General features: G+C 40.6%; 2 protein-coding genes across 2 annotated transcripts; one reads left to right on the top strand and one right to left on the bottom strand.

Moving 5' to 3' along the window:
* Positions 1-44: 44 nt before the first annotated feature.
* usp12a (ubiquitin specific peptidase 12a) lies at positions 45-7,311 on the bottom strand. Its single transcript, XM_056365012.1, has 9 exons — positions 6,799-7,311; positions 5,601-5,681; positions 5,289-5,502; positions 4,815-5,050; positions 4,332-4,408; positions 3,400-3,483; positions 3,090-3,287; positions 1,027-1,105; positions 45-931 (listed from the first exon to the last, which is right to left on the bottom strand). The coding sequence occupies exons 1-9, from the start codon at positions 6,844-6,846 to the stop codon at positions 830-832; spliced, it is 1,119 nt and encodes a 372-aa protein (XP_056220987.1). The 5' UTR covers positions 6,847-7,311; the 3' UTR covers positions 45-829.
* Positions 7,312-7,544: 233 nt separating this feature from the next.
* rpl21 (ribosomal protein L21) lies at positions 7,545-10,578 on the top strand. The gene is made up of 6 exons (XM_056365016.1): positions 7,545-7,623; positions 8,437-8,515; positions 8,672-8,733; positions 9,206-9,318; positions 9,943-10,093; positions 10,456-10,578. Exons 2-6 carry the CDS (start codon positions 8,449-8,451, stop codon positions 10,543-10,545), a joined length of 483 nt encoding a protein of 160 aa, XP_056220991.1. The 5' UTR covers positions 7,545-7,623; positions 8,437-8,448; the 3' UTR covers positions 10,546-10,578.
* Positions 10,579-13,521: the final 2,943 nt, after the last annotated feature.

The following is a 13,521-nucleotide window of genomic DNA, read 5'->3' as shown; positions in this document are numbered from 1 at the left end:
CATCAGTGCGTACCTGTGGGACAGTAACGAGAGCACACCCTGCCTCAATCTTACCGGCTTTATTTCGTTTTCTTTAAAACAGAAAATGATCGCTTCACAACAGGCCTTTTCAAGCAAACCCTCACATTAAACTTGCCAACACCTACAAAACGGTATCAAAAGTGCACCATAGTGTTAATACATCTTCTCAAGGTCTAACATTTTCCAATGATAATATTATCTTCTTGTAATATTTATACAAATACCATTCTGTACACTGTAGAAATACACAACCCAGTGGGCCCCATAAGTGGGACACTCACCCCCCACGCGCCCTCCTTTCCATCCATGATCTAAAACATGATCCACTCTCAGTAAATCCCAGCGCAGAATAAGAGTGAGGGGTGAAAACACCAGGCCAATATTACATCATGAATTGTTAAATACCCATTCAACCCCACACCCAAGGCAAAAACGAATACGCCACTCATACGACCAGCCAACATCTGTACAGCTCTCATTCAATGTCTTTTTTTAAAAACAATCTTGACACTGTTTTCATTCATTATCGTCTCATTGTCCCTGCAGCAGCAGCAGCGTCCAGCCAGAGTGAAGGGGATGATGGGGTGGGAAAGACACAGAGGCCGGGAGGGACAGCTGGTACATAGGCGGAACTTCCATGGCTGAGCTGCAGCGCCGAGTGCGTGAAAGCACAGGTATGAATTACAGCTGTGCGAGCAGGTAGGACACCATGCAGGCTGCTGTGGTGTGTTTATGGTCCACTCTTCCCCACAACAAGGGAACAGAGCATTGCTCCTGGTTTCTGTGGTGAAACACTCAAAATCCACATTTAGTCTCTGGACTGGTAAAAGAGGATGTAGCCTGACTCAGAGTTCTTGGAGATTTCAGAAGTGAGACCGTAGAATTCTTCTATGGCCTGTGCATCAATTTTCTACAGGAACAGACAGGTGACATACAGCAGCGTTAGAAAAGCCAATATTCTGCAAAAAGACATGCAACTAAAGTATTACAAACAGACTCACTCACCTCTACAATATCATCATCAAACAGCAACCAGAAGTCATGACTTTTCACGATGGCAATGTAGTGACCCCTGTTTGGACCACTGAAAAGAAATAAAACACTATCAGCTGTACAAAAGTAAATCTTAGCCAAGACAATCTCATTATCCAGACATTGAAGGCCCTATACATCCATGGCCCACTCTCACTATTTTACCTGATTAGATTCCTTGGGATGGTTGTATCACTACAGAGTTTGTCATGTTAAGATTAAAATACTGGACACTGACAGCATAACACCATACCCATTTAATTTGGGTTTAATTACACTGAACAACTGTATTTGGTTGATGTGAGACACCCATATTTGACTTGGCATTTCTATAACTAAGTGCAAAGCTCCGCCTGTTAGTTTCAGTACAGGGAGAAGTTGCACCTTTATCATCTTTTTATTTGTTTGTGAAGTTCGGTGACTTTGTGTAATACCTGCATAGCTCCACCCTTCTTCAACCTGAGCAGAGGTCTTATCAGCAGAACAAGTGGAAACACGTGTGTGGAACTTCAATAGAATATAAATCTGTGTAGCTGCAAACTAAACATGTCACATGTTGAAAATGGAATGACTGATCACGTCAGACCAGCACTACACTGAAGCTAGTCGGGTATTGGACTCACTGAATATGACATTAAAAGGTAACAATAGAGATTGCCAATACTGACAGAAATCTAATATTAAAATGTTGATAAATGTGTGTTTTCAGCTGTGGTTAGTATGCACTTGATGAAGAAAAGTAATTAATGACCAAACCTATATGAAAAAAGGAAACATAACTCTAGTGTGTAGGTCAAATTGGCATATTTTCTAAAACACTGGCTAAGTGTGGTTCACTGGATTTCTAAGAGGATTTTTGTTATTCCAACTTCAAGGTATTACCCAACAACTATCAAGGTGCGACAGCCACAGCGTGAGAACAGGCACTGCTTAACATCACTATATGGTTCTCCCCCACTTTCATAGGCACCTGCAGCTCTTCCCCTAACTGTTTGACTTATGTGAAACTGATCCACATATACAAAAGTTAAAAATGTAAAATTTCTGTTTAAACCTGACTAACCCGATGTTTGTCCTCATTACTGCAACTTAAGATTTTGTATTCTGTGCTTTTCATGAAAAGTCATGATCAGCTTGTTTTAATAGATGGCTTTTACTGTGCAGCCTTTTCGTGATTACATCCTCAGCAACATAAACCACTTTGCAACCAGGACACCCATGAAAATATATTACATCAGCAAGTGAACTAAATGTGGGGGGGTCACTTCTTCCCAATAGTCCGATTTATTAAATATACCACTATTGGGGTAGTTTGATTTTAATACTAATGAATAACTTTTTAAAGGCTGACTGAAGTATTAATTTCTGAGTGAGTATTGTGATTTTGTATTAGGATACAATCAGTGTTGTGGTGTGAGTCTACTGTATCACTTGAAGCAGATATAGAAAACATACTGTATCATTTAAGCACATCATGATATAACAATAATGGAACCCTCTCACACTACAGTATATAGCCTCATACCATTGCAATCAATTCCATGATACAGCTCCCTGCTCTGAAAATAACCCTGGCAAAGCTGAAATGGGAGTTCAGCTTAACAGCAGAAGAGAGGACTCAGACACTCAGACAGATAATTTACATCTGTAAGACTCCTAACTCACTCAAGTCCAGAGAAGTCTGACCTTTTAATTCATTTTCCTCACTCTATTATTCCTACCAGAGTCATGGAGGGCCGGAGTCTGTTCCAGCATGCACTATGCAAGAGATAAGGAAACACCCTGCATAAACACAGACAGACTAACTCCCACTCACTCTGGGTCAAAACTGCCGCTGAGAAAACACAGCTGAACAATGATGGATGATGGTCTGTGTTTTCTCATGTGAGATGCGACCTAGACTCTAATGTGCCTTTATTCTTGGGCCAATAGACACAAATGCATTTTATTATTAGCACAATGACTTCTCTGCGTCTCTGGTTGCTGTGGAGACGGTTATAAGGTGTTGTATTCTGGCTGTGTGTTCACCTACACACCTCCCACAATGCACCACCACAGCGACCAGGTCGTAGAGCCTCTCAGGATTGGTGGCGTCCCCAGAGGTGTTGAAGAGGCGGAGCTCCAGGGGGAAGACAACGCGATACGACAGCTTGGTGTAGCGCTGCAGCTGCTCCATGTACTTAAAGCGCTTCAGGTGCAGAGCCAGGATCATTGGCAGCTTCTTTACACGCATCCTAAATCACAAATATTACACTGTCAGACACAGGGTCTAAATACCCAACCAACAGACAGCAATGCACTGAATAAACTGAAATTCATACATAAAGAATGAACCTTGGCACTTACCTCTTGTGTGCCTCCTGCTTGCTTCTACATTCTTCACAGTAGTATTTATACTCACTGCACAGTGTCTCTGTGTTACTGAAACCTCTGAGAAGGGGAAGTAAGAGAAAACTGGTCGGTCTGAAACCCAAATCTACAAATAAATGTTGTCATTTCAAATACTGAATTCCCTTCATGCAGGTTGGTGAAGGACACAGTGCAGAGTGTAATTTTCACCTTGTGTTCTTTACTAATTGTGAGAACGTTTTTTTCAAACTTCTGACTCAAACAGATCTTTTATCAGTCATTTACCAATGAAGGAAGCAGCCTCAAACCAACAGCTGGCAAACGAACTTCATGAGACTTGTTTTAAATAAAATGCATAAATGAAAAAAAATTAAAACTACATGCTTCATCACAACCTCTATAATGTTACTATTTTGTAAGTTAGAGGCTCAAAAATATGTAAAAGCCCCAGTGATATTCACCAGTGCCATGATCCTAGATTATAATTTGTCAATTTTTGCATTACATTAAATAGGGAGTTGTAACATAAAAAAAAAATGCAACTAGGCCTGCAACTAGTAGTATAAAAACTAACCATTATCTTCATTATCAATTAATTTGTAGATTGTTTTCTATATTAATTGAGCAATGGTTAGTCTTGAAAACAAAACAAAAACAAAACTGTCCACCACAAACGTTTGACTTCATTTTGTCTGACCAATAGTTCAAACCCCAAAGAAATTCAATTTACTAAAAGAAATAAATCAAACGAGAGCCGCTCCCCCTCCCTTGGGCATCTGGAACCATCAAATGTTTTACATTTTTTATCGACATTTATTTTTGTTAATTATCAAAATAGTTGCAGATTAACTTTCTGTCAATCAACTAGAGTACCAATTCTACTTCCTCAATGCTTGATATAGATCTGCTTCTACATGTGGTTGTTTTACCTGAGGCAGTGTGTGATGGAGGTATTCTGTTCTACATCCACAGAAAGATCCAGAAAGTCCTCATCTTTGCTGCTTATCTGAAAAAGAAAAGAGGACATCAAAATAGGCTAAAAGCATCTAAATCTAAATCCTGGATAAATACATCTGCTTGATCAGTCTGGAATACTAATGAAATGTCTTACTACCAAACTATGAGCTGTGGCCATACGGAAGTAAAAATCATACTGTATGTCGTTCTGTTGTATTTGCTTAAGACATTGTTTGCACGCACTGAAAGGAAACTATAGCACACACAGTGCTAACCTGTTCTCTAACATGTGCCAACACACTTAATCTTTGTAAGTTTACGAACCCTGACATCAGCAGTGGGACTGTTTGACTTGAATGAAAGTGTGTTTAAACAGGACTATGGTGACACATGGTAGAGGATGTTTGGTGCAATCCACTCAAATTTCCCCTTAAGATTAAATAGAAGCATTTTACCGTTTCACAGGTGAGGCAGCGTGTCTCATTGGTCAGAGTGCCTTGGAAGATCTCATGGACCCAGGTGGGAGCGGGCGTGGCATTGCTGTTGTTGTTCTGGGAGTCCAACGTACCGTTGGCAAGGCGGCCATTGGTCTTGTCCTGCTTCCTTTCCTCCTGTAGCAGATCAGCAATGGTGTTGAGCAGGTAATTCAGGAACTCGTGGGCATCCTGCTGCATGTAGTTGTCAAACAGCTCTGAGGGAGAAAATATACAAAAAGAGAGACTTAGAGTTGTAATTCAGCTGTTTTACGTGCTCAGCAGGTACTTCAGGATCCTCTGGATATAATGTTCTCCGTAAACTGTGGGAATAATCAGCCAACAAGGAGAAACAAGAGAATAAGGAATTTATTTTTGTTAGAATGATGACTTGACACTCTGTTATGGCCTCTTTTGAACACACCAATCTTCCTGAGTTAATCAGTTTCATCTCACCATTCTCCTTGCGTAGCCGTGTGATGAACTTCTTGGGTGGTATGACGCCCACTTTCCTCTTCTGGTTGGCAATGCTGTGGAAAAGGTCAGCCAGGCAGGTGAGCAGGTTCTCCTTCCGCCGAGGCTGACTGCGGTACGCCAAAATCTTTTCTCGAAATGGCCGGCAGAAGTACAGAGCCTGCAGCACCGAGTTGCAGTAGCAGGTGTTTCCAAACTAAAATCAAATATGGTGTACAGTAGAATCAGTGTGCATATGAGTTGGGTGGAAATTTATAAAAAACAATGGACCTGCATTGTGTATCATTCACTTACATTGACCAGGCCGAAGTAGTGCTCATTGACCGGAAACTGCTCAGATCCAATCTCTTTCTCCAGAGCAGAGGCATTGGCGCCCTGTATATGAACAGAGCCAAAAAAAAAAAAAAAAATCTGTTATTTTCTTGAAACAAGATATACTGCAAATTCAGCTATTTGTTTGGAACATAACAATGACAAAATTACATAAATACTACCTCTTACTCAGTAAGTAACTAACCAAATTAGATGCTAGCAGCAGCATTTTCAAGGTCATTTGTTGCTGGGATAAAACAAGAAAAAAAAAAACTAATGGGTGCTTAACGCCTTCAAGACCATGCATGTTTCCCATACTACCTCCACTCTGCCCCTTCATGCCATTAGAGCTAAAAGCATGCATCATCTTTAACCGACAGTTAAGTCCCTGGCCAGTGCTGACTCTCATCCCAAAAAGCTTTTAAATGCAAAACTCGGCTGGGATGACAAAACTGCATGTGTCAAAATAGAAAATACTAAAGTGCAGAGGTTTATTTTGTAACCAGAGCTGGCTGGCTCTTTATGGAAATACATATCCCTCTAGCATGATTTTGTAAGGGATTATATACTACGATACAATGTGCAGACAGCAACAAACTGTGCAGAGTGGACATGGACTTGGAACGGATCCACAACTGCGTAGCTAATGTTAAACCATGTCGTCATTACCTGCGTTAATAATATCTGGTAGTTTGTCAATGGCCAACACACCAATTTAACCTTTTTTTGACGATTCCCCTACACATACTGCAGATTAATCGTCTCTCAGTCGGAAGTCATCCATTATCCAGCTGTGTTCCAGTTGTTGGCTGTAACGTTGGTTTAGCTTTACTTGCCTTCACGTTAGCTAGTTAGCTGAGAATCCCAGCAGCAGCAGGTGCACTGTCATTGTACTTGTACTACGACAAATAATAACCAAATATGTCCGTAAACTGTGAGTTAAAAACAATCAACACAAGAGTGTCCATCTACTGCCGTTAGCAAGAAGAGCAGAGCGAAGAAGGCAGTGGGTGGCTGGTTGCTTTGCAATGGTCGGAAAACTGCTTGGCTAGCACAGAAACCCGTATAAACTGCTTTTATTTATAATTGCACAGTTTTAAAAGCGAATAACAGTGCAGCCACGGTATTCGTATCCCCCCATAGTCTGCCTAATGTCAGTATGAGACTGCTGTGCACTCACCATGGTACAAAAAGAGGCAAATTTGGAGACTGTCATTAGGATTTCCATTCGGCTAGCGCCATCTTCCACCACACCGTCGCGCGCTGACAAGACTGGGCTGGCTCCCCTCGTGAAGGCAGGCAAGCAGGCAATTCTGCTGAGCTCGCGACGGAAGGTCCAATAGCTCAAGAAAACGAGAGCAGTCTCTGCATGTTACGTCCGTGTTCGCTTAATCACGGTCAGTAAAACTGATTGCTTCGGTGTTGGCTGATGAGTGACACAATCCAGACACCTCTAACCTTCTGCAAATTCCTTATTTCTCAAAGCCAAATTAAGTCATGTCAAAACCTTAAATGAGGTATTCGTGTCGTTAAAGAAATCAAAGGTTAGCCAGCTTGCTCAAGTTTCGCGCATGCGTATCATCACCACCACAATAGATATGTTATGTATTTGCACCATTGTACAAAGTGTTCCAGGTGTCGAAAAGGAACTATGTCCTTTGCAGAAAAAGTTTCAAGAATTTGTATTTCCTAATAAACGAACCGCTCCTATCAAATGTTGTTCGCTTTCTTATTTAGTATACTGCGATGAGCAGTAAACACGCCACATAGACGTTATTGACCACATCTGCTCTAGGAGCAGTTGACGTATAGTTCAGACATTTAGGGTTTCATCGTAATTCATAAATGTACTGATCCTGGATCTGCTGCCCACCCCGTTTCTTTAGTCGCACAGTCATTTAGTTCAGGCAATGTCGTGGACTGCCTCAATTGCATGTTACAAGGCGGAGTTTGGGGACCTAAGATCTCTCTTTCCGCCGTACCCGCCATCTTGTTGAGACCGGGGGTAAGATCCTCTCCGTGTTAAATTATATTTTCTACTCTATTATCCTTTCATTCCCACGCAATTACGTTTATATATGCACCGCAGCTTTACCCTTGCATGTAATTTGGTTCATATAGTCCGAAAACGCGTCCCACAGAGTGATATTGACCGTGTAATATGGGCAGGAGCAGTAGCGTGGCTCTCCCATGTGGGCTTTACAGGCAGAGAAACGATCAGTAGAAACAGTTTTCCTCTGACACCCTGTTACCCTGCTGAAAAGCAACTTAACCCGGCATTTGTCGTGGATATTCGGTCTATTTCATCCCCAGACAGAAAATGCAGACGCAGTGCTGTCCAACGTAGTGTTTTACATATGTCATTGTTATAATCCCACAGTTGAGCATATCTCCTGACACAGTCGGTGCGTTAAATCAAATTCATCCAAGCACCCATGTTTACCCTTACTTTTATAAGTGTGAGAGAGATATACTTAAAACTTTTTTTGTCATACACTTGGATAAGCTGTTTTAGACACAATGAGCTCATTTTTAGCATGTGTAGCAGCAAGGTCTGGATTGGATATTGGCGTTTATGGGTTGTTAAAGCAGTTATATCCTGCCTTCCCCCTTCATACTGAATGTTGTCTTGTTGTGAAAAGGGAAAACCATACTGCAGTTAGCCATTTCCAATCCTGTAGCACAGTAAGATGAAAATAAAGTAGACTCCTTTTTTGACATTATTTTTCCATTGTTTAAACAGATGTGATATGTTTACTTTGGAACAAAGATCTTCAGGCTCTATCATGACTAACATGAGTGTCTTTTTTGCTCTCAGTAATCAGGCATCATGACGAACACCAGAGGCAAGAGGAGGGGGACCAGGTATATGTTCAGCAGGCCGTTCCGCAAGCATGGTGAGTACAAATTTAAAGAGCTCCTTTTCAGTATTAGGCCACACTCCAAGTGCATCCCACTTTTGTTGATGATGCAGAGGAAATTTGTTTATACAGCCACCACTGTCATAGACTGGACAAAGTAACATGAATTAATTGGCAGCATTTACTTCACAGGCCCAATCCCCCTGTCAACATACATGCGCATCTACAAGAAGGGCGACATCGTTGACATCAAGGTAAGATCCAGCATATGTGTTGACTGATATCCTTGTTTGGTTGATCAGTAAGTTAAACTAGAAGTTATTGTCCATCCATTCTGTCTGAGGTTGTAGTGAAAAGTACTGTTAATGTGTGACATTGCAATGATAAAAGTCTGGGTGTACATACATCAAAGGTTCCAGCAGACTTAAAGGATTTGGGAAAGATGCTCAGTAATTTTCTGAAAGTGATATATTTAATGAGATTGCTTTACCTGAGCTCACAGTGAAACTTTCAATTTCATCAGTAAGGCCAAGTGCATGGCAACTATGCGTTGGGAAATGGTTATCCATTGGTTTTGTAGTTATAAGAGGAGCTGCTCAGCTTTGTCAGACTTGGCACAGCAGAGGAAATTAAACTCTTATTGCTTCCATGCTGTTGCGACTAATAGTAAAAAGATGAGCGTAGTTGTTTCCCTATAATTCATTGTTAAATGTGATTTCCTTCCAGGGCACAGGTACCGTTCAGAAAGGTATGCCTCACAAATGCTACCATGGCAAGACAGGACGTGTCTACAACGTAACCCAACATGCTGTTGGCATCATTGTTAACAAGCAGGTCAAGTAAGTAGGGAGTGACATTTATATTGTGATTTATCTAAATATGTATGTTTATGTAATTTTGAGCTGGCACACACCAAACAACTGAAAACTCCAAATTCCAACTAAACAGCATCCACTTGTTGTTCCATCGACTAGTTTCTCAGTAGGTGAACTCATAAAAGCCACATACATGTGGCGTGACATTGATTGACACGTGTTGCATATGAGAACCCAAGACTGAGAGAAACCAGCCTATTATGTTTCTTTGAGTCTTGGTTAGTTTACAACTGATTTTATAAAGAATCTCTGATCAATGTCGCATTAAATGTCTGAGTGCACCTACAGAATCCTTTAGGCTTCTGTTTTTGTTGTGTGCCTTTGCTCATACACTTCATCTAGAAGAAGGAATGTGACCCCATCTTCACTTTGCCACCAGGAATCTTTATGTCCTCAGTGGTCATTCACGTTGGGAAAAGTATTTGATCCTTAAGTTCTCCAGTCTAACTTCTGTTTGACCTGGGGTTCTATTGAGGAAACAGCAGAGGAGTGCAGATATTGCAACAGCATTACATTAAATGTTTAGTTTGATAACTGTTGTGATTTATGCGTTGGATATGAACATGTGATTACTTTGGGCTCTCACAGGGGCAAGATCCTGGCCAAGAGAATCAACGTGCGCATTGAGCATGTGAAGCACTCAAAGAGCAGAGACAGTTTCCTGCAGCGTGTCAAAGAGAACGAGAGCAAGAAGCTGGAGGCCAAGCAGAAGGGCAGCTGGGTGGAACTGAAGCGCCAGGTATGATCTGAGAATTACTTATTTTTAAGTAAAAGTTGAGTGGAATTCAGTTGCAGTGATTTTCTTTTTTTAAACCATGTGGTCTTACCCAGCCACCATTTTAGTGTACATGAAATTAAAACTATCCAAAATTTGAATCATTATATTTGATGGGTTGATTTTTAAATGGGAAAACAACTCCAAGTAGTATAATTTAGTGTATGCTATGAATGAAATTGGTCTGAATAGTGTTGAAGGTTTAAGTTAACAAAAGAAGAAACAGAAGTGGTCTGCTTGCTTTCATTTTTAATGTATTTCTTCAGTTTTCTTTGGGGTGTCGACTCATTTGATCATCTAAATTTCCCTCTTTCTTGTGTCGGCAGCCTGCTCCTCCCCGTGACGCTCACTTCGTCAGCACCAAGAAAAACGAGCCACAGCTGCTGGAGCCCATCCCCTACGAGTTCATGGCCTAAACTGCTAACCAGAATAAAAATATTTGTACACACGCTGCTTGTCATGTGGTCGTCTTTTCACGCATGTGTGAATGTATGCTTAAGTGTCATGATGTGCTGTCACTCAGTGATGATTCTCCTCTTTTGATTGCTTTTAAATGAAATCAAAAGCACTTCATTTCACCGGCGATCTGAGAGTGACTGGCACACGTCACAAGCATTCCACATCTGTACACTGCATCTGTCCTGCTTGGCCACCTGGGTTAGTGCGTCATTAGCCTCACTGACTAGCAGCGAGGAAAGACCCTACGCACATGATATACCCACACAAGTGTTTTCATTAGTATCCCCGATATGACCTGAGAAGAAGGCTTAGACGATGCTCTCTCCTGTTGTACCTGTTAACATAGGTCAGTTTACATCTTATTAATGAGCCCTTTTCTCAGAAGACAATTTATGTACCATAGGAAAAAAAAGTATGAAACTAATGGCTGGCTGAATTCAATCCAGCTTCAATTTTAGGATCCTGGTGTTGTGCTCACTATCACAGCATATTGGGACACTTGAACTGAACAGAGCCGTTATTAACAACACCTGTGTTTCTACCGTGACAAGTCAACCATCACAAACCAAATGTTATCACTTACAATAAATATTAAAAAAAAACAATTAAATTACATAACTTTTCTTGTGAGTACGAACACCTCAGTATAGGTACAGACCCATGTTACAGAGACTGGTGATATGTAAACTCTAAAATAGATTTGTCCAAAGCAGCTGGAAACACTTGAGGTGAAAGGCATTTAAAATCCCCCAGTCAAACTAGTAAAGACAGCCAACTTGTTTAAGTTTTTCAGGCCCACTGTCCTGCCAGTTGGATAGTTACAAACTCACGCTCTGCAGCCAACGACTGTCTCGACACCTTGAATCTTGAATGTCGCAGCCATAAAAACATGGAATCTTGAGTTTGAGTATTTCACCTTGTGTCAGAAAAAAGCCAATCTAACCAACCTTGAAACTACTTTAAAGTGGTAATCGAGTGGTAAACTTAAGGTTTAATAACAGAGGACTGGAGACCATCAGTAGCACCATGAATCACTGGTTTTGTGCACCTCAGGCTCAGCTGGGCATGATAGTGAAATGAGTTGTAAAATAAAATCTTAGACCCGTTCTTGTAGTAGATGCCACAGGCGGCTTTTCTGTGTTGGTGCAGTAGGTGGCAGTGTGCACCAGGATATGTGCCGAGTTCAGAAAATGCATCAGGTTTTTTCTTCTGTAGCTCCATAAAACACAGCTGCTCATTTAAGAAAAAAATAGGGTTGACATGTATTGAATTGTCACACTTTGTGATACTTACCGACTGGCACTATTGTAATCACAGATAGTGTTACGTATATAGTGAACATTTTAGTTATATTTTTGGGTGTTTAGCGTTAAGACAGTCCACAATTCAGCAGTTCACTTATTAAACTCCCTAATTTAACCACCTCAATCATTTTTCATGGTCATGATCTTGATTTCCTGTACTCGCCTCTAGACAAGGGCGTTCTCTCACAATAGTGATCTGTTTCATAATCCAAGCACCTTCACTCACTGAGATGAAGTTATTTTTAAGATATTTTATTATGCCTTTACTGAAAAGATTTGAATATAAAGACTACCGCATTAAAATCAGTGGTTTAGTAGTTATAATTATTTACATTCCTCACCTTATAACAATGGTAATACAGTAATAATTTTAATTGCATAATACTTTTAAAGTGAGGGCCGCAGAAGACTTTCCAGTGCAGAGTAAGAGGACATGAAACAACAAGGTTTTGAATACTAATTGAAACAATTGATAAAGTAACTGTAAATGTAAAAAAATGAATGGGCCAAAACACTTTCTGAATGCATATACTCAGATATATTCATTAAAATGAAAATAAATATATTATTTTTTATTTTGTCTGTTGGTGTGTGGGTGTGTGTGTGTGTGTGTGTGTGTGTGTGTGTGTAGCACTTGATGTGTGCTGTTTAATCAGTGGAGGCTGAATGGCTGGCTGGTTATGTGACAAATAGGTTATCTCAACCCACCTCAGTACTTTACCCAATATTTACACGAATTAGGAGCAGTTTACAGAGATAGGGGCGAGCAGCTGACAGGATGAAGTGTCTGTGTGTGAGAGATCAGGAGAGACAGGAGGCCAACAGTGAATCAGTTTGAGGATATTGTTTTATTTCTGTGGATGCATCACTTGAATTCTCTTGAAAGAGAAACATTGGGGAAAGAATTAGTTTTGATAAACCTTGAATGGTCGATGGTGGCACCTCATAGAGCTCATCCTGCAGAGGTTGTATGTCCTCACCCTCATAACCTCGTCGGCCTGAGGTCAGGGAATTCAGACACGGTCTTATCAGAGCAGAGTAATAAGTATCCAACAACCTGAAGAGATAAAACCAGAAAAAACAGATGGAAAAATAAAATGCAATCAATCAATGAGCAGGTTGGCAGCCAAAGCCTTTGGTATTGATCGGTGAGGTCTGGATTTTGCTTGGTGTATTTTAGATAAGGGAAATTGTATCTATACTTTTTTGTATATTCCCACAGCTTTTAGCACTGATACAACTCATTAAACATATTAACTGAACACATTGGATTTGTATTTCTGCTGCTTTGTTCTATGCGGAACAACATAACCATGAAATGAAAAGATCCTATTAAATCTGATCTCATCTAATCAGTTTTTTAAGAACATATCCTGCAAGTTATTTTCATCCTGCCTTACAATTTACAGTAGGTCCTTTGTGTGTCTTCTCACAGATACACCAGAGTGTCATGTGTGGCACTGACTCATGGAAGTTACTGATTGAAGGAACAAAAAGTAAACAGAGAAGGAGAGAAAGAGAGAGAGAAAGAGAGCAAGTGAAAGGGAGGAGGGCAGAAAGATGAGGCTTGTGGATAAAAGCTGTGCAGCACTATGAACTCCTTAATCACACATGTTTGACACCCACAGA

The sequence above is a fragment of the Seriola aureovittata genome, chromosome 20 (assembly GCF_021018895.1).
Source record: "Seriola aureovittata isolate HTS-2021-v1 ecotype China chromosome 20, ASM2101889v1, whole genome shotgun sequence".
Taxonomy (NCBI): Eukaryota; Metazoa; Chordata; class Actinopteri; order Carangiformes; family Carangidae; genus Seriola; species Seriola aureovittata.
This window is presented reverse-complemented; position numbering and strand designations above follow the sequence as displayed.

Bases quoted from the DNA above. Each gene is read 5' to 3' on its own strand.
- usp12a (XM_056365012.1), bottom strand. From the start codon at position 6,846: ATGGAAATCCTAATGACAGTCTCCAAATTTGCCTCTTTTTGTACCATG. The intron at 3,288-3,399 runs GTAAGTGCCAAG...TTTGTGATTTAG, and splicing joins AAGCAGGAGGCACACAAGAG to GATGCGTGTAAAGAAGCTGC. The intron at 1,106-3,089 runs GTGTGTAGGTGA...ATTTCTTTTCAG, and splicing joins GTGGTGGTGCATTGTGGGAG to TGGTCCAAACAGGGGTCACT.
- rpl21 (XM_056365016.1), top strand. From the start codon at position 8,449: ATGACGAACACCAGAGGCAAGAGGAGGGGGACCAGGTATATGTTCAGC. The intron at 8,734-9,205 runs GTAAGATCCAGC...ATTTCCTTCCAG, and splicing joins GCGACATCGTTGACATCAAG to GGCACAGGTACCGTTCAGAA. The intron at 9,319-9,942 runs GTAAGTAGGGAG...GGGCTCTCACAG, and splicing joins ATTGTTAACAAGCAGGTCAA to GGGCAAGATCCTGGCCAAGA.